The 20,499-nt window shown below is 35.9% G+C and overlaps 2 protein-coding genes across 7 annotated transcripts in view; one reads left to right on the forward strand and one right to left on the reverse strand.

Moving 5' to 3' along the window:
* The window catches only part of pkma (pyruvate kinase M1/2a), a 28,653-nt gene extending 21,873 nt beyond the window's left edge, over positions 1-6,780 (forward strand). For 2 of the 6 annotated variants that reach the window (XM_081371790.1, XM_081371788.1), the window contains exons 9-11: positions 821-987; positions 4,067-4,248; positions 5,834-6,780. In XM_081371790.1, coding sequence (XP_081227916.1) covers positions 821-987; positions 4,067-4,248; positions 5,834-5,940 — 456 coding nt within the window. In that variant the 3' untranslated portion in view covers positions 5,941-6,780. Of the gene's footprint in view, positions 1-820; positions 988-2,085; positions 2,253-4,066; positions 4,249-5,833 lie in introns of all 6 variants that reach the window. The other 4 variants (XM_081371791.1, XM_081371789.1, XR_014030575.1 and 1 more) reach the window with 3 other exon arrangements.
* A 1,144-nt stretch (positions 6,781-7,924) lies between these two features.
* Positions 7,925-20,499, reverse strand: part of LOC308694893 (uncharacterized protein) — a gene marked incomplete at its 5' end in the record, with an annotated part of 17,035 nt that continues 4,460 nt past the window's right edge. Inside the window, 8 exons of the mRNA XM_081372703.1 lie at positions 7,925-8,131; positions 9,698-9,848; positions 10,898-11,022; positions 13,183-13,435; positions 14,661-14,824; positions 17,538-17,649; positions 18,211-18,350; positions 19,396-19,497. Coding sequence (XP_081228829.1) covers positions 8,022-8,131; positions 9,698-9,848; positions 10,898-11,022; positions 13,183-13,435; positions 14,661-14,824; positions 17,538-17,649; positions 18,211-18,350; positions 19,396-19,497 — 1,157 coding nt within the window. The 3' untranslated portion in view covers positions 7,925-8,021. The remainder of the gene's footprint in view (positions 8,132-9,697; positions 9,849-10,897; positions 11,023-13,182; positions 13,436-14,660; positions 14,825-17,537; positions 17,650-18,210; positions 18,351-19,395; positions 19,498-20,499) is intronic.

Raw genomic sequence — 20,499 nt, forward strand, 5'->3', positions numbered from 1 at the left:
TTCTATTTGTGAATCAGGATATGTTTATTTGTGGATTTTTTATCTTTTTGTAGATCATGCTTTATATTTGTGGATCACAAAGAGTTTGTTTGAGGACTTTGTCTATTTGTAAATCTTGTTTTACATTTGCAGCTCATGAGGACTTTGTTTGCGGATTTTTTTATCTATTTGTAGATTGTGTTTTGTGTTTACAAGTTGTAATATCTATTTGTGACTTTTAGTCTGTCCATTTTCAATGTTTTAGGCATCAATTTACCCCCATACTAAAGTCCCTCGTCTTTAACAAACCTTTAAACATTATATTTCTTTGAAGCTGGTTTGTTCTTTTGGGAATGAGTTCAACGCTTTCCGAAAACCAGCATGATTTCCTGTCATGTGCTCAACCTTTCTTCTTCATTTTGACTTGCACGTTGAAGTCATGTGATCTTCTAACTTTCTTTTGCATGATTTCTTTAACTCTATCATCACAAATCCTTTACAGCCTCACACTTTACTAGTTAGTGTTATATATGTCCATATGTCAAATAATATTCATGATTTAATGGTGGTGGTTTTCACTGTAATGTTAATTTGCATTTAATAATTTACTGAGAGAGTGTGGATGTGTTCTAATATTCATTTTGTTTTTTGTACTAACCTTTTCCTCTGAACTAACACCTGCATTAATTTCCCTTCCTTGTTTTCTCTACTCTCTCTCTTCTTTTTCCTCACTCAATTCATTTTGATCTTCTTCCTCTCGACTCTCCTCACCTCTGTTCTTGTCTCATGTATGTGCGTATCTCTCTCTCTCTGCTGTCGTATCACGCGCTGGCTGCATCAGATCGCTCGTGAGGCAGAGGCGGCCATGTTTCATCGGCAGGTGTTTGAGGACCTGCGCCGCTGTTTGGGCCACTCCACCGACCCCGCCGAGGCCATCGCCATTGGCGCTGTGGAGGCCTCCTTTAAAATCCTGGCCTCTGCGTTTATAGTCCTCACTGGGTCTGGCAGGTAGGCGGCAGTGTGGAAGTGATGTGGAAAACCGGCTCGGCACAGTCAGGGAGTAGGCAGAGCAGGGACAGTAGAGGACTGGAGGAGAGAGAGAAATGAGAGACACATGGCACACTGTCAATGTTAATGATGTCCATCTGCAAGGAAACGATATAATCCGGAAAATAAGCATCAGAATTCACTTTAAAAAACAATTTAACCCTCTAGTGCTCTGATAAATTTTTATTGTATTATTTTTTTTAAAAGATTTTTTTCTTTATTGGTAAAACTTGGTAAAGGTAAACGCAAACACATAAAATCCTGGACAGAGCAGGTTAAATGGTCCTGAAAGAAAGTCACACTGGTGCTCCTTGCGGTCAAAAATGAGCGGAAACTTTTGGTACTGCAACCAAACACAATCATAAAAATCAAAATCAATTTTTTTTTTAGATATCAGGGTCAAATTTTGAACATGACTTGTTTAGGCTTTGATTTTCTCAGTTTGAGAGTAAAACATGTTTTTGAAAAATATGCATTTCATATAAAAATTGAAAATGAGTATTTTGGCTCTTTTTTTTTTATAACAAATATTCAATTCTGTAAGTGTTTAAGTTCACTTTTCAAAACCTTTTTCACTTCAGCAATAGTCTGCTGAGTGTTGTCTTTGAAAAGAGATCAAACTTCAGTCTGTCCTTTAAAGCATTCAAGGTTCACGACAGTTCAAGTCGGAAACTCGAAGTGAATAAATGGATTATGAATACAGCGTAAATATAATTTAGCACCATAAAATCCCCTAAAAATATTAAACGAAAAACATTATCGAACTAAAATATAGTACATTCATTTCATTGAAATAAAAATAAAATGGATCATTTTTGACCGACTAACGAAGAGCACCAGAGGGTTAATCATGCTAATTTATTTAAATAATAATAATTATTTAAATGAGAAAATAATAAATGTTTAAATGACTGTTCGAGAGCTTTGGAACAGTACAGGACTAGCATAAACATTCTTGTCCATGTGTGTCTCGGTGTATTTCTCTCTGTCTGAGTGGTTGACGGTATGGTTGTGTATAACCCCTCCCTTCCCCCTCCCTCCACCGGGTGGCGCTGTCAGATTGCCCGTGAGGCAGAGGCAGCCACGTTCCACCGGCAGCTGTTTGAGGAGCTGAGGCGCTCCACTCTTATGACACGTGATCCTTCAGATGCTGTAGCTGTTGGCGCTGTTGAGTCCTCCTTCAAGTGCCGCGCCAGCGCCCTTATCGTGCTCACCAAGACCGGCAGGTAAGAGGGGAGAGTTCAGCATCCAACAGGTGAGACCAAAGGGCTGGAATATAGTGCATGTGGACCCACCCCCCCCCCCCTCTCTCATATATGGTTTCAAGCCCTTTCCAAATCTGTTTTTTGATTCTTTCTTTGTTTGTCAGTAACAAAAGTTATGGTTATCTGAAGTCGGCTGATTGCTATGATTTTCAGGAACGGAATTTTTATTAAAAAACGGTTTAATTAACTATCACCGTCCTGCTAGCGGGATGATTGGCGTTCTTAAAAAAAAAATAAAATAGCCTTTTTTCATATCACATATTTTAGTAATCTTCATAAATTAGGTATCATTCGAAATCTTACTAACTCAAAATTCATCCTGTGAAATTGGACATTGCGTTACCATGGAAACAGTACTCTAATTACCCTAGGGTAAGTGTTCATGTTACAAAATTTCTAAATCAAACCCTTTCGGAAAGGTCTGAATCTCAAGGTTTCATACTTTGTGATAGAAGTGATATTTAGACATTTGAATGCAAAAAAAAAAAAAAAATCAATGGAATGTGGGTGACACCCGGTGGCTATTTTTGGTACAGCACCTAAATAAAAAGTAAAAAAAACAACTTGGTTAGACAATGGCTTTTTTATATATATATATATATATATATATATATATATATATATATATATATATATATATATATAAATATAAATTTATTTATTTATTTTTTACTTGTACATATTTTTCAAATGTATTTTCTTTATTTTATGTAAAATAATAAATATTTAGTACAGTACATTTGATTTACAGTAAATTTAACCTTTCATAACTTTTCCAAACTTTCATTTGAAGTGCTTTCACTTCAGCAATAATCTGCTGAGTTTCTTCATTAAATCTAGACCAAACTTAGGGCTGTGTTCCAAGTCATTCTTAAATTACAACCATATAAGTTTGGAAAGTGTATTTTCATCAAGTTCAAAAGAACATTTATTTGAAATAGTTTTGTTGAATTATAGATGTCTTTACTGCCGCTTTTGATCAGTTTAATGTGTCTTTGCTGAATAAAAGTACAAACATTTATTTAAAAAAAAGTACTGCTCACAAATTAAACTAGTAAATATGTATGTGTGTGTATGTATAATTTTTTTCTATTTATTTATATATTTTTATTAGGGCTGTCAAAAGATTAATCGCATCCAAAATAAAAGTTTGTGTTTACATAATATATGTGTGTGTACTGTGTATAATTATTTTGTATATATAAATACACACACATGCATGTATATATTTAAGAAATATTTGCATACATATACTGTATATATTTAAATATAATTTATATTATATATAAATAAAAAATTTTTTATATATATAAATGACACATTTTTCTTAAATATATACAAGCATGTGTGTGTATTTATATATACAAATTTAATTCTACACAGTACACACACATATATTATTTAAACAAACTTTTATTTTGGATGCGATTAATCTTTTGACAGCCCTAACTTTTATTATTATTTTTTATATTGATTTAAATTCTTCATTCCCTGACCCTTTTCCCCTGAATGGCTGTGAATGAGACGTGTGTGTGTGTGGACTGTGCAAGAGCAAAGCAAACAGAATGGAGTAGGGTTTAACCTTAATTTGATTGAGTCGCATGTGTCTGGGTCAGCTCTGTATGTGCTAGTGTGCAGTGTAGGTAAATCATCATAGCTGTCCTTGCCCATCTGATCTTTAGTGAGAAGTGTTTGCTGGAATCCTCAGGATTTATTTTTATTTTTTTCATTCTTTCCCAACTTTCATTAACACACACTCCTGTCTCCTATTCCAGGTCTGCTCATCTGATCTCCCGGTACCGCCCACGTGCCCCAATTATAGCCGTGACCCGTAACGAGCAGACGGCCCGGCAGGCTCATCTGTACCGCGGCATCTTCCCCGTGCTCTACAACAATCCCTCTAATGATGTGTGGGCCGAGGATGTGGACCTGAGGGTCAATTTTGCTATGGATCTTGGTAAGACACAATTGCACAAGAAACAGATGTTACTAAAGGCTGAAAAAAATACACTAGTCATCAATCTCTTGTAAATGGTTAGGGAGTAAATCACACTAAAAGATGAGGATCCCTCAAGTCGTTACGAACACATGCATTTAAAAAAAAAAAAGTGTTGTGCATATTGATACTGAATTATCTGAAATGTTTCCAGTACTCATTTTCCGCAATATCAATACACTGATACCAGCTGCACTTTCTCTCTCTCTGACACACACCCGCCTCCTCTCACTCACTCGTCTCATTTGCTCCGGCTGAATAGTGTTTGTTACAGGGCCTGAATTTCGTTGTAGGGATTGTGCATATTTTTACTCATTCCCACAGGTTTCGCACTCTTACACAGCCTGTGAGTGACACATTGAGTTCTTTTCCACGGATCATTGAGCGTAAACGAGCAAATACACACTTTTTGACTGTGTGTATAACGTTTTAGCAATGAATCCGTATTTGTAGATCAGTTAGAGTAGCACTGCCAAGAGAACTCTGCTCTTGTGCATCATGTGCGTTTTTCATTGTTTATTTTGTTTTCATTCAGACTACAATAAATGGGTATATTCGTGAAAGGCCTTTATTAGAATATCCAGCCGAAATCATGCATTGAAAATCCCTTGAATTGCATACAAAAACCAACAAAAAACACCCGTAACTGTTTGACAAGTAACTAACGTTACCGTATTTTCCGGACTATAAGTCGCTCCGGAGTATAAGTCGCATCAGTCAAAAAATGCGTCATGAAGAGGAAAAAAACATATATAAGTCGCACTGGAGTATAAGTCGCATTTATTTAGAAATTTATTTCACAAAATCCAAGACCAAGAACAGACATTTAATCTGGAAAGGCAAGTTATTTAACTACACAGTAGCACACAGAACAAGGCTGAGTAGGTGTCCGGTATGTTAACGCAACACATTAACAGTTATTCAGCTAAGTTACACAATAGCATAAAGAACATATACCTGGGAGGCGGAATAGGCTAAATTAACATAAGCCAGGGAGTCCAACAAGCAAGTTACCAGTAAACAAGTTCACCAAGCTCCCGCGATCTCATTCCACATCACTGAATCCATTGAATTTTCTTCATCTCAGTCTGAATTAATTTTGATATATAAGTCGCACCTGAATATAAGTCGCAGGACCAGCCAAACTATGAAAAAAAGTGCGACTTATAGTCCGGAAAATACGGTACATATTTTGTGCATCAGAGTAACCCAAGTAAAACCTTTTCACTGAATCTTTGCACTTTAAATACAGCAGATGTTCTGTAGACTGATTGCCATAGACTGTTCTCATGCAAGTCAATTTAAAGTGGTGTTTTTTTTAGTTTTTTTGCAAGGACCTTTAGTTACATTTTACACTGAAAAAGACTTTATTGGCTGTTTGAAATACAAATTCAATAGTTTACTAAGGAAGCACAATTATTTGCATGAAGCTAAAAGAATAAGAATTATTAATCATGGAATTTGTCAGAAAAAGCCCGTATATTTTACCATTACCCTTTGAACTGTGACCCCGGTTGTTCACATCTAACCCTCTGCTCTCTCTCAGGAAAGGCTCGTGGATTCTTCAAGACCGGTGATGTCGTGATCGTCCTGACCGGCTGGCGCCCAGGATCCGGTTACACCAACACCATGCGTGTCGTCCCGGTGCCGTAAGCGCCACAGGCCCGTAACACAGTCCTCTGCTGTTCATACATCACTTCCCCCCACCCTCCCCCGCAGGCTTTCAGACCGCTGACTGATGTCATCACAGAAGCCTGGCTCCTCCCACACAGGCCAGTGGACCATCATCATCATCACTTAGACGTTGTTCTCACTTTATTTTTTTTTCCTTTCCAGTCTCAGTGGCACACGTGCCAACCATAATCTCACGTTTATCCACCGTTGTGTTTCTCATTAAAGCAGAGCTGTCCGTGTGCTTGTCTGTCTGCATGCCTGGCGAAGCACAGAGACGGGTCGTGCGCGAACAAACACCTGAAACTAACCTGATAACGGTTCCCGAGTGGAGAAGGGCTCGCGTAACTCTAGTTGTGTTCGTTTTCTTTGTAGTGTCCCTGTCCGTGCGCTTTATTTGCACCCTGTCTGTGTTCACACTCCTAATGATGTTACATTCTGTGTTGCACTAGACCATGAGACCAGTTTATGTGGGATGAGGCACCCAATGTGCTACAGTATATATTTTTTGAAATGTTGACATTGGGATGTCCAGCTCATTTCAGTTGTGTTTGAGTGGAGTCAGAGGACGATTATGAGCGAGAGATTGAGTATTGATTGAGCAGCAACGGTCACATTCCCAGCCATCTCTCCTGTTCATTTCCTTTCTCTCTGCTGCTCCTGTGTGTGTGTGTGTGCGTGTGAGAGGGTGTCTGTGTGTTTAGATCCACCCGCTTTGTGTCGCTAGGGTGCAAGATGTACTTATAACTGTAAGAGTAAACTATAGTATCATCTGAAGTGTTGTATTACTCAAGACTGAATTAATAAAGGAGACAAGCACTTGTCCGGACTACTGTTTTATTATTTCATATCAGTGATTTATGGGGCCAGTTGTATAAACAGCCACGATAAGACTATCAAAACTAGTCTGACACTTCAGTCTATCTTTTAAAGATCAATTCTTTAGATTAATCTACTTTATGTAACAGACGTAAGACATACAATGTGGCCACTCCTAAAGAAAAAGAATTGGGTGCATGTTTTCTCGTTAATCAATTTTTCAGACCGGTTGCACTTTATTTTACAGTCCTGTTCCTCATGTACATACTATATATACTTATGGTTATTGCAATAACTAGGTACTAACTCTGAACCTAACCTTAACCCATGCAGTTACCTTATATATCCCAGTACTTTCTTAAGCAAACGTACTGTAAAATGAAGTGCAACCCACTTTTCAATAATGTAGTGATCTACTGAAGGGTTTAGACAGAAAATGAGGTCAAAACTCAATTCTTATCCTCAAGTGAACTGCTCTTGTGTTGCATACTGCCTTTGTGTTTCTGCTCAAGCTTACTTAACAAAAAAATGTCTGTCCAGCCATATAAACAAAGCCTTGTTAGCGCAAAGTTCACTAATAAAGAGGTCATCATGACATCTAGTGACAAAGTACAAAAAATCGTCTTTAAAAATAACTGAACTGTATTACCACATGAACTGAACTCCAACTCTATTGGAGAAAATGCACTTTGAATGATTTATCTTTATAGTTTGATTAAACAAGTGCTATACTAAATAAAACAGTTCTGCTCATGAGAAAGTCGCCTGTTTTTAGCTTATTGTGGAGAAATCGGTAACACTTAACAATGAGGTACATTAATGTATTAACTAACATGAAATAACCATGAGTTATACATTTGTTACAGTATTTATTAATCTTTGTTAACGTTAGTTAATAAAAAGTCATTCATTGTTCATGTTAGTTCACACAGTGCATTAATGTGAACAATATCTGAAGTATTAGTAAATGTTGAAATTAACAAAGATCAATAAATGCTGTTTAAGTGCAGTTCATTCTTAGTTCATGCTAATTAATGTAGTTAACTAATGAACCTTACAGTAAAGTGTTACCAAGAAATCTGACTGAGTCATCTTAATATACCATATGCAGATAAGTGCAACCAGAAACACACACATATCAACAGTAAAACATGTTTGAGTTTATTTTGGTTGAACCAATGAAAAAAAAAGCACCCAACACCTTTTATTGACCTATTTTAATGAGCAGTGATGGCGGAGGTAGCTCATTGGCTGTCCTGGCTGTAGACCACGCCCACCTGTCTCCTGGCTTCATCCATGATCTCCATCAGCAGAGCAGAGTCTGCGTGAGACATGAGGGAACTCTCCTTCAAACCTGAAATACATGATCAGCAGAGTCCATGATTTTATGAGCTGAAGGTCATTAAACAGATAGTTCACCCAAAAATGACAGTTAGCCCATGATTTACTCTCCCTCCAGTCATTCTAGGTGTATATGACATTCTTCTTTCAGACGAATACAATCAGTTATATTATATGTCCTGGCTCTTCCAAGCTTCATAATGGCAGTGAATGGCCGGTTTCTGTTTTGAAGTCCATAAAAGTGCATCTATCCATCATAAAAGTGCATCTGTCCATCATAAAAGTTCATCTATCCATCATAAAAGTGCATCTATCCATCATAAAAGTGCATCTGTCCATCATAAAAGTGCATCTGTCTATCATAAAAGTGCATCTGTCTATCATAAAAGTGCATCTGTCTATTATAAAAGTGCATTTATCCATGATACAAGTGCATTTATCCATCATAAAAGTGCATCTGTCTATCATAAAAGTGCATCTGTCTATTATACAAGTGCATTTATCCATCATAAAAGTGCATCTATCCATCATAAAAGTGCATCTGTCTATCATAAAAGTGCATCTGTCCATCATAAAAGTGCATCTATCAATGATAAAAGTGCATCTATCCATCATAAAAGTGCATCTATCCATCATAAAAGAGCATCTATCCATCATAAAAGTGCATCTATCAATGATAAAAGTGCATCTATCCATCATAAAAGTGCATCTATCCATGATAAAAGTGCATCTATCCATCATAAAAGTGCATCTCTCCATCATAAAAGTGCATCTATCCATCATAAAAGTGCATCTATCCATCATAAAAGTGCATCTGTCCATCATAAAAGTGCATCTGTCTATCATAAAAGTGCATCTGTCTATTATAAAAGTGCATTTATCCATGATACAAGTGCATTTATCCATCATAAAAGTGCATCTATCCATCATAAAAGTACATCTATTCATCATAAAAGTGCATCTATCCATCATAAAAGTGCATCTATCAATGATAAAAGTGCATCTATCCATCATAAAAGAGCATCTATCCATCATAAAAGTGCATCTATCCATCATAAAAGAGCATCTATCCATCATAAAAGTGCATCTATCAATGATAAAAGTGCATCTATCCATCATAAAAGTGCATCTATCCATGATAAAAGTGCATCTATCCATCATAAAAGTGCATCTCTCCATCATAAAAGTGCATCTATCCATCATAAAAGTGCATCTATCCATCATAAAAGTGCATCTATCAATGATAAAAGTGCATCTGTCGATCATAAAAGTGCATCTATCCATGATAGAAGTGCATCCACAGGCTCCAGCTGGTTAATAAACGCCTTCTGAAGCGATATCGATGAGTTTGTGTAATAAAAATATTCATATTTAAAAATGTATGTAACAGACATAAGACATAAGGGAGCCAGGCCATATTTTAACATAACTCTGATTGTATTCGTCTGAAAGAATAAAGTCATATACACCTAGGATGAGTTGAGGCTGAGTAAATCAAGGGCTAATTTGAATTTTTGTGTGAACTATCCCTTTAATCCAGCAATCCACATTCACATTAGTCCTATCATGCCATGATGACCTTTGATCAGGCAGTGCCGGACCTCCTCTGCCTCGTAACGCATGCCTGTGCTGTTGATGAAGTTCAGCGGTAGAGCGGGCTCAGGCAGCGGATACTGAGTCTCCACACCGTTCACCATCAGAGACGTCGGACACCACATATGAGCCGGGATCTGAGACACACAAACAACAGAAGATGCAGATCTGAAAGTGGAAAACTCCCAGACGGATCATTCCTGTAGTTCCACTGATAAACCAAAGGTATTGGGTTTGATTCCCAGGGAATCCTGCATTCTTCACTTGAAATGGAGAAATCTGTGTGTGGTTTATATAATAATACACTGATGATGATAAACAAGACAAGCTTCAAGCATTTGGAAACACATCTTTTTAAAGTGAATTTAAAAATTAATTTTACACAACACTTTACAATAAGGTCCTGTTAGTTAATGGTTGTTACTGCATTAATTAACAATAAGCAATACATTTGTTTCAGTATTTATTAATCTTTCTTAAGCACAAGTAGAACTATTCATGGTTAGTTCATGTCAGCTCAGGTTCATTAAATAATATTAACAGATACAACTTTTTACTGTAATAATGCATTAGTAAATGTTGACATTAACATTAATAAATGCTTTGAAAGTGTTTTTTATTGTTAGTTCATGTTTGTTAACGTAGTTAACTAATGTTAACAAATGGAACCTTACTGTTTTTATTTGCTAATTAAATGTACTGTATGTATTTTAAGTCTCTTTAGTCATTGTATTAATACTTGTCAACTATGTTAATACAGGTGTGTGTGTGTGTGTATATATATATATATATATATATTTTTTTTTTTTTTACACTTTTTTTTTCCAATGCTTTAAATGTTGTTTTTATGACCTATAAAGCACATTGATATTCATTTTATGCATGAAAGGTGCTATACAAATGAAAAAAAGTATTATTATTACAAAGTAATGCACGCTGCAGACTGCATCAGATTAAATCAGTCACTTTGAATAAAAGTATCTGCCAAATGAATGTAAATGTAAATAATCTGAATCACGATCACGAGATGTTTGGGTGTATGTGATTTAGTTTCAACAGTACAACAATAATTTGACTTTAAAAGCTGCATTTGCCAGAATATGACAGCAGTTACAGTAATATATGATCAAATATTTACACGATCTCAGTAGAGAGCAGTTCTACATGAGCAGGAACGAGAACAGACCTTGATGGTGCCTTTGGTCCCGACGATGACGGCTTCGTTCGGAAGCTCAGTGGAGATCGTGCAGGTACAGACGGCCATTCTGTGTCCTGAGAACATCAGTGTGATGATCATCGCTTCATCTACACCTGTGGATAAAAATCTGTCCATCATAAAAGTGCATCTATCCATCATAGAAGTGCATCTATCAATGATAAAAGTGCATCTCTCCATCATAAAAGTGCATCTATCCATCATAAAAGAGCATCTATCCATCATAAAAGTGCATCTATCCATCATAAAAGTGCGTCTATCAATGATAAAAGTGCATCTATCCATCATAAAAGAGCATCTATCCATCATAAAAGTGCATCTATCCATCATAAAAGTGCATCTATCCATCATAAAAGTGCATCCATCCATCATAAAAGTGCATCTATCAATGATAAAAGTGCATCTATCCATCATAAAAGTGCATCTATCCATCATAAAAGTGCATCTATCCATCATAAAAGTGCATCTATCCATCATAAAAGTGCATCTATCAATGATAAAAGTGCATCTATCCATCATAAAAGTGCATCTATCCATCATAAAAGTGCATCTATCAATGATAAAAGTGCATCTATCCATCATAAAAGTGCATCTATCCATCCATCATAAAAGTGCATCTATCCATGATAAAAGTGCATCTATCCATCATAAAAGTGCATCTATCCATCATAAAAGTGCATCTATCCATGATAAAAGTGCATCTATCCATGATAAAAGTGCATCTATCCATCATAAAAGTGCATCTATCAATGATAAAAGTGCATCTATCCATCATAAAAGAGCATCTATCCATCATAAAAGTGCATCTATCCATCATAAAAGTGCGTCTATCAATGATAAAAGTGCATCTATCCATCATAAAAGAGCATCTATCCATCATAAAAGTGCATCTATCCATCATAAAAGTGCATCTATCCATCATAAAAGTGCATCCATCCATCATAAAAGTGCATCTATCAATGATAAAAGTGCATCTATCCATCATAAAAGTGCATCTATCCATCATAAAAGTGCATCTATCAATGATAAAAGTGCATCTATCCATCATAAAAGTGCATCTATCCATCATAAAAGTGCATCTATCAATGATAAAAGTGCATCTATCCATCATAAAAGTGCATCTATCCATCCATCATAAAAGTGCATCTATCCATGATAAAAGTGCATCTATCCATCATAAAAGTGCATCTATCCATGATAAAAGTGCATCTATCCATGATAAAAGTGCATCTATCCATCATAAAAGTGCATCTGTCCATCATAAAAGTGCATCTATCCATGATAAAAGTGCATCTATCCATCATAAAAGTGCATCTATCCATCATAAAAGTGCATCTATCCATGATAAAAGTGCATCTATCCATGATAAAAGTGCATCTATCCATCATAAAAGTGCATCTATCCATCATAAAAGTGCATCTATCAATGATAAAAGTGCATCTATCCATCATAAAAGTGCATCTATCCATCCATCATAAAAGTGCATCTATCCATGATAAAAGTGCATCTATCCATCATAAAAGTGCATCTATCCATGATAAAAGTGCATCTATCCATGATAAAAGTGCATCTATCCATCATAAAAGTGCATCTATCCATCATAAAAGTGCATCTATCAATGATAAAAGTGCATCTATCCATCATAAAAGTGCATCTATCCATCCATCATAAAAGTGCATCTATCCATGATAAAAGTGCATCTATCCATCATAAAAGTGCATCTATCCATGATAAAAGTGCATCTATCCATCATAAAAGTGCATCTATCCATCATAAAAGTGCATCTATCCTAAATTAAATATAACTAACTATTCATACACAACTGTTTTCAACACTGATAATAATCATAAATGTTTCTTGATCGTCAAATCCTCATATTAGAGTGATTTCTGAAGGATCATGTGACACTGAAGACTGGAGTAATGATGCTGAACATTCAGCTTTGATTAGGAATAAATTACACTACTATATATTGACACAGAAAACAGCGGTTTTACATTGGAATAATATTTCAAAATTTTTACTGTTTTTTTGTTTGTATTTTTAATCAAATAAATGCATCCTTGATGAGCAGAAGAGACTTGTTTTAAAAACATTATAGAATATTACAGATCCAAAACTTTTAATTTTTAATAATTATTATTATTATTATTATTATCATGCATCAAATATGATCCAAGTGTCAATAATCATCATCATCATCATCATCATCATCATCATCATCAGTTTGGCCTGTAATATCTTGAGTTCAGTACCAGTGTCCAGACAGAATCCCGTTGCTTGTACGCGCTCCGGTTTCTCTCCGTTGAACACCATGAGCACAAACTGCAGACAGTAGATGCCGATGTCGATCAGCGCTCCTCCTCCCAGATCCTTCTCCACGGCCCGGGACACATGCATGAGAGGCCACCCGAAATCTGCTCGCACCAGCTTCACCTCGCCCACCTCGTCCCGGGACAGCAGCCGGCGGATCTCAGCCGAGGCCGGGAAGAAGCGGGTCCAGACCGCCTGCAGAACACATCAAGCAGTTATTCACAGGGGATCATTAATAGTAATGATTACTATAAATATTAATTTATTAGTTATAACTAATAAATGATGATAATAAAAAAATATTAATTAGTAATAAATAACAATTTAAATATTAATTTTAAAAACTAACTTAAATGAATATGTGTCCAAATGCCTGGAGCTCGTCTTATTTTTCATCAGTGTGAACCAGGTATAAAATTTCACTGGAATATTTGCAGGTGTATAAATATAGTATAATATATAAATAAATATTACATACTGACACTAATTATTAATAATATTAATAAATAATTATATTTGAATTATTGTACGTTTTGTGTTTACAGTACAGTACAGTATGCAATGCAAACACAAAACATGTACAATAATTAACATATAAAATACATATTTTAATTATTTATGAATATTATTAATAATTATTATTAAGGTGTGTCAGCTTTTATGGGTGTCAGTATGTAATATTTATTTATATAATATACTATATTTATACACCTGCAAATATTCCAATGACATTTTATACCTGGTACATTTGGACACATTTAATTTAGTTTTTTTAATTAATATTTGAAATGGTATTTATTACTAATTTTTATCATCATCATTTATTATTTATACCTAATAATGAATTCATATTTATATATTACATATTTTAAATAAAAAATAGTAACATTAAATACATTTGTTTAATAAAGTTAATGCATTTTAATCTCTTTAGTCATTGTATTACTTTTTTTTAAATATATTTATTTTTAAACTTTTCCAAATCATTAATAAAAAGCTTCAAACAATTACAAAGTTATTTCTTTTTTTCTGCAATAATGCTAAATAACGCTAAAAATATATAACAATAATAATAATAGTAATAAATAAATAAATACAAAATAGGTAAATAAACTTTAGGATAACGGACACATAATATCCTAAAATAAAAATAATAATAATAATAATAATAATAATAATACATAACTATTAATACAATTCAAATATCTGACATAATTTGTGGTCTGTACATATAATATTATGACTGTAAAATCAATCACAACACAAGTCATACACAAGTCTCCACAAATTTAGTTATACTGATCAATTAAAGGGGTAGAGTCTTCACACTGTATTCAATTTCATAAAAATATTCTCATACATATTATGTTTTTCCTCTTTGTAAAAACCTCTGTGTAATTTGAACAAAGCCTCTGCTCACCTCCATGAGGAAGACGTTGTTCTTCTTCGCTGTGGCGATCAGTTCCCGAACTTCCCTCAGGTTCATGGCCAGCGGTTTCTCACACAGGACGTTCTTCTTAGAGTTCATGAAGAGAACGCCCACCGACAGATGATGAGGGTGGATCGTGCCCACATACACCACATCTGGAACACATCAGCATCTCTACACTCACTACACATCTGGAACACATCAGCATCTCTACACTAACTACACATCTGGAACACATCAGCATCTATACACTCACTACACATCTGGAACACATCAGCATCTCTACACTAACTACACATCTGGAACACATCAGCGTCTATACACTCACTACACATCTGGAACACATCAGCATCTCTACACTAACTACACATCTGGAACACATCAGCATCTCTACACTAACTACACATCTGGAACACATCAGCATCTATACACTCACTACACATCTGGAACACATCAGCATCTCTACACTAACTACACATCTGGAACACATCAGCATCTATACACTCACTACACATCTGGAACACATCAGCATCTCTACACTAACTACACATCTGGAACACATCAGCGTCTATACACTCACTACACATCTGGAACACATCAGCATCTCTACACTAACTACACATCTGGAACACATCAGCATCTATACACTCACTACACATCTGGAACACATCAGCATCTCTACACTAACTACACATCTGGAACACATCAGCGTCTATACACTCACTACACATCTGGAACACATCAGCATCTCTACACTAACTACACATCTGGAACACATCAGCGTCTATACACTCACTACACATCTGGAACACATCAGCATCTCTACACTCACTACACATCTGGAACACATCAGCATCTCTACACTAACTACACATCTGGAACACATCAGCATCTCTACTATCACTACACATCTGGAACACATCAGCATCTATACACTCACTACACATCTGGAACACATCAGCATCTCTACACTAACTACACATCTGGAACACATCAGCGTCTATACACTCACTACACATCTGGAACACATCAGCATCTCTACACTCACTACACATCTGGAACACATCAGCATCTCTACACTAACTACACATCTGGAACACATCAGCATCTATACACTCACTACACATCTGGAACACATCAGCATCTCTACTATCACTACACATCTGGAACACATCAGCGTCTATACACTCACTACACATCTGGAACACATCAGCATCTCTACACTAACTACACATCTGGAACACATCAGCGTCTATACACTCACTACACATCTGGAACACATCAGCATCTCTACACTAACTACACATCTGGAACACATCAGCATCTATACACTAACTACACATCTGGAACATCATCTCTACACTCTCAACACATCTGGAACACATCAGCATCTCTACACTCACTACACATCTGGAACACATCAGCATCTATACACTCACTACACATCTGGAACATCATCTCTACACTCTCAACACATCTGGAACACATCAGCATCTATACACTCACTACACATCTGGAACATCATCTCTACACTCTCAACACATCTGGAACACATCAGCATCTCTACACTCACTACACATCTGGAACATCATCTCTACACTCTCAACACATCTGGAACACATCAGCATCTCTACACTCACTACACATCTGGAACATCATCTCTACACTCACTACACATCTGGAACATCATCTCTACACTCACTACACATCTGGAACATCATCTCTACACTCTCAACACATCTGGAACACATCAGCATCTCTACACTCACTACACATCTGGAACACATCAGCATCTCTACACTCACTACACATCTGGAACATCATCTCTACACTCTCAACACATCTGGAACACATCAGCATCTCTACACTCACTACACATCTGGAACACATCAGCATCTCTACACTCACTACACATCTGGAACATCATCTCTACACTCTCACTACACATCTGGAACACATCAGCATCTCTACACTCACTACACATCTGGAACATCATCTCTACACTCACTACACATCTGGAACACATCAGCATCTATACACTCACTACACATCTGAAACATCATCTCTACACTCTCACTACACATCTGGAACACATCAGCATCTCTACACTCTCACAACACATCTGGAATATCATCTCTACACTCTCATTACACATTTGGAACACATCAGCATCTATACACTCACTACACATCTGGAATATCATCTCTACACTCACTACACATCTGGAACATCATCTCTGCACACTCAACACATCTGGAACACATCAGCATTTCTACACTCTCACACACATCAGGAACATCATCTCTACACTCTCACTACTCTTAGTACTACCACCACCACCATACTGTTAATGCAATACTTCTACTACCATACTGTTAATACTATTACTATACTGTTACTACCATAATAGTACTATTACCATATTGATAATACCATACTACTACTACTACTACTACTAGTAACCTACCCTACTACTACTACTACTACTACTACTAGTAGTAACCTACCATACTACTACTTTTGTTCTTTTGGCATGCCAGTGTGATTGTTACTGATGTGTTTATCTTGTTACACAGCTTCAAATATAATGCCCAAAACAAATTTCCCTTAAAAGGGACGATTAAAGTAATCATACCAAGATAATTATTTAAATGTAAGTGTGTTAAGATAATAACTGGTTACATTTATAATGTTTTTTTTTAATATAAATACATACATTTTGCAGTACTATAGTGAGTATAATTTTTTTTTAACAAAATGGAAGCTAGATATTTTCAACCTTGAGATGATTTTGACTATGTGAAAGGAGAACAGATTCTGATGGTAGTTTTGCACAGATGCTGTTCTGAGATCAGTATATTGTCTCACCGATCTCCGGATCTTTGGCCAGCTCTCCATAGCTGCCGTATGCGCGTGGGATGCCGTGCTTCTGCGCAAACTCCTGCGCATGCGTCAGGTCACGTGCACCAACAGCCACCACCTGTATTCAGCAATAAAATGACATTTTAAAATAATTCTTACAATTATAATAAATAATACCAGATTTCATGTTTTATGTACATTATTTTAGATTTTAATTTACAATTTTTGTTAAATATTAGTACGTATATATACGGTTATTCTTGTAGTGCATAATTAAACACTATTTTACATGCAACAATGAATGTATCTATGTTTGTGCATAATTAAACGCTATATTACATGCAACACTGTATCTTTCCTTGTGCATAATTAAACATTATATTATATGCAACAGTGTATCAGTTGACGGTGTCGCTGTTTCTCCGCTGCACAGGGAAGTTCCCGGATTCAGATGTGAGGTTTGAGGTTTGTTTACTCAGCAAATCATACAGAAGTCTGTGGAATGCATCATTAAACAAGTAGACTCAATGCATGTCAGTGTCAGTTTTTAACTGCAGTCTTTAACTTTTCCTTCATGCAGTGTGTGTGTGTGTGTGTGTGTGTGTGTGTGTGTTTATCCTGTATTTTGACACTGAGCTGAATTAAGTTATTGAGCAGTTTCTCAGGTGTGTGTCTGTACCTGGTGTTGTTCTGGCGAGAGAGTCTTCAATGCCACTGTAAAGTCATGACTGATTTTCCCAGCGCTGCAGATTCCCCACCTGATCGACATGATGGCCTCTCTCTCTCTCTCTCTGTGTGTGTGTGTGTGTGTGTGTGTGTGTTAGATGGGCGCTTTCGAAACACGCTTCGTGAAGCTTAGAAAGATTTGCTAAACATTTGTTTCGAATCAGTGAAGCGCGTGTCACACTACTAAAGTCACGTGGGCGTTACGTCATAACTGTTTCGAAACGTTTCGAAATGTCTATGGTTCGCCACTAGGGGGCGATTATCTTTTTACATTTTATAAATGATTTGTGTTTTAGAGTTTTAGTTAATAGTCTCTTATTGGCGTGATTAACCAAGCTCACCATAAAACAAGCCCTACAATTTAACAAAATAACACATATTATGCAGTCACCTCATATTTAATGGTATTAGATGATTAGTTAATTGTATTGAATAGACCACACTGTCAATAAAACATTTGCAATTGGTTTGTAAAAGGTGTCTATATGCATCTTCTGGCTGAGTTTTCCTAGCATTCACACTGTCTTGTCCAGCAGGGTCACGAGCGTGTGGCGTTGCAGAGCTTCGAATCAGTGAATCATTTTGTGAATGAATTGGTTCAATTGATTCAGAGTTTCGAAAGCTTCGTTTCTCCAGTCACTACTGAACCAGGCAGCAGATGGTGACAAACTCTTTATTTCAGAATTGAGCAGCGTGTACTGTTTATTGCCCACTATATTTTAGTTTTATGTGAACCAGTTCATGTGAAATGAGAAAAGTGAAATGAGTTCATGAGTTCACAATATGAACCAGTTCACAATATACAACGATTTTTATGATACACTGTTGCCTGTGATATCTTAACCCATTCAGACCCAAATTATATTCCAGAGACACAAAAAAATATGTCCATGCTTTATATTTGTGATATAACAAACTAAAATTCACCTTCAGCATCACTCGTTTGACTATCATGGTGAACTAAAGAAAAAATTCCACAGATTCCACAGTTAGTGTCATGTTTATTGTGCACACTTTTCTCCACTACAACACACACACATGACTGTTTATTACACAAATGTTCAAACGTAATCTTTTCATGAGTAGCTCCGTCCAATCAGGCCTCAGATCAATAAATGAATGGAGGGCAGTCATTGGCTGTCCTGCTCATAAACCACGCCCACCTGCCTCCGGGCCTCGTCCATGATCCCAATTAGAAGCTCAGAGTCTGTCAGGGACATTTTAACGCTCTCCTTCAGTCCTGAAACACAGATGAGAGTCTCTCAGGACAGATGCATGACACACACAACTCATGATGGCACAAACTAACACAGGGTTAGTTGTAACACACTTGTTTTAAATGCCTCCACACATGCCAGCATGACGACACTAATATTTACTAGCACTAGGCTATATAGAGAAAAAGTAGTGCCAAAATGTAGAAATCTTTGGAAGGCAAGGCAAGGCAAGTTTATTTATATAGCACATTTCATACACAATGGTAATTCAAAGTGCTTTACATAGAAGTAATTAAAATAATCAAAAGAAATAAGAATACGAATGTTCAGTGATGGAGGATATCACTGAACATTTATTTAACTATAGCAAAAGTAAATTTCTTACTTATGCAAATTTTTCATCTGTTTTTGGTGTTTATTTATAATTAGACAAATCTGATATTATTTAGTTCTTTAATGCTGATCTAACCAGCAGAAGACACCCGCAGGTGTCTGGCGGGGCATGTTGTCACACTGCGTTACAATGAGCCCCTATTAGAAATATGATATTCTATTCTACACTTTTATGAATTCTATTGAGAAACCATGAGAAAAATTTGAATAAAGACTGAGAGTCAATGTTCAGAAATTATGAATTATTATTATGTTTTGAACTATAACTGTGTTTTGCGGTGTGTTTGTTGTCAAACTTAAAAATGTGTTTATTTTTAATTATTAAAAAAATGCAATTATTTTATATGAAAAACTTGTATTTTATTGAGAAAATATTTTAGTTTGTCTTGTATATATTTTTTTCTGATTAGATCAGAAAACATTTGAATCTGTAATATGGTCATATTACAATGAACTCCACCTATGGGGCATGTTGTCACATTTCACTTCCATTCTTTCAGGGTAAATCAAGAAAAAAAGTATATACTGTATTAATAAAACAAAACCACATAATTGTACTACACATGTGAAATTAATAAGGGAAAAAATAAATACTCTGAACCCAAAGTAGGTTTACACAAACTGAGAAAGTC

Source organism: Scardinius erythrophthalmus (genome assembly GCF_964197995.2).
Source record: "Scardinius erythrophthalmus genome assembly, chromosome: 8".
Taxonomy (NCBI): Eukaryota; Metazoa; Chordata; class Actinopteri; order Cypriniformes; family Leuciscidae; genus Scardinius; species Scardinius erythrophthalmus.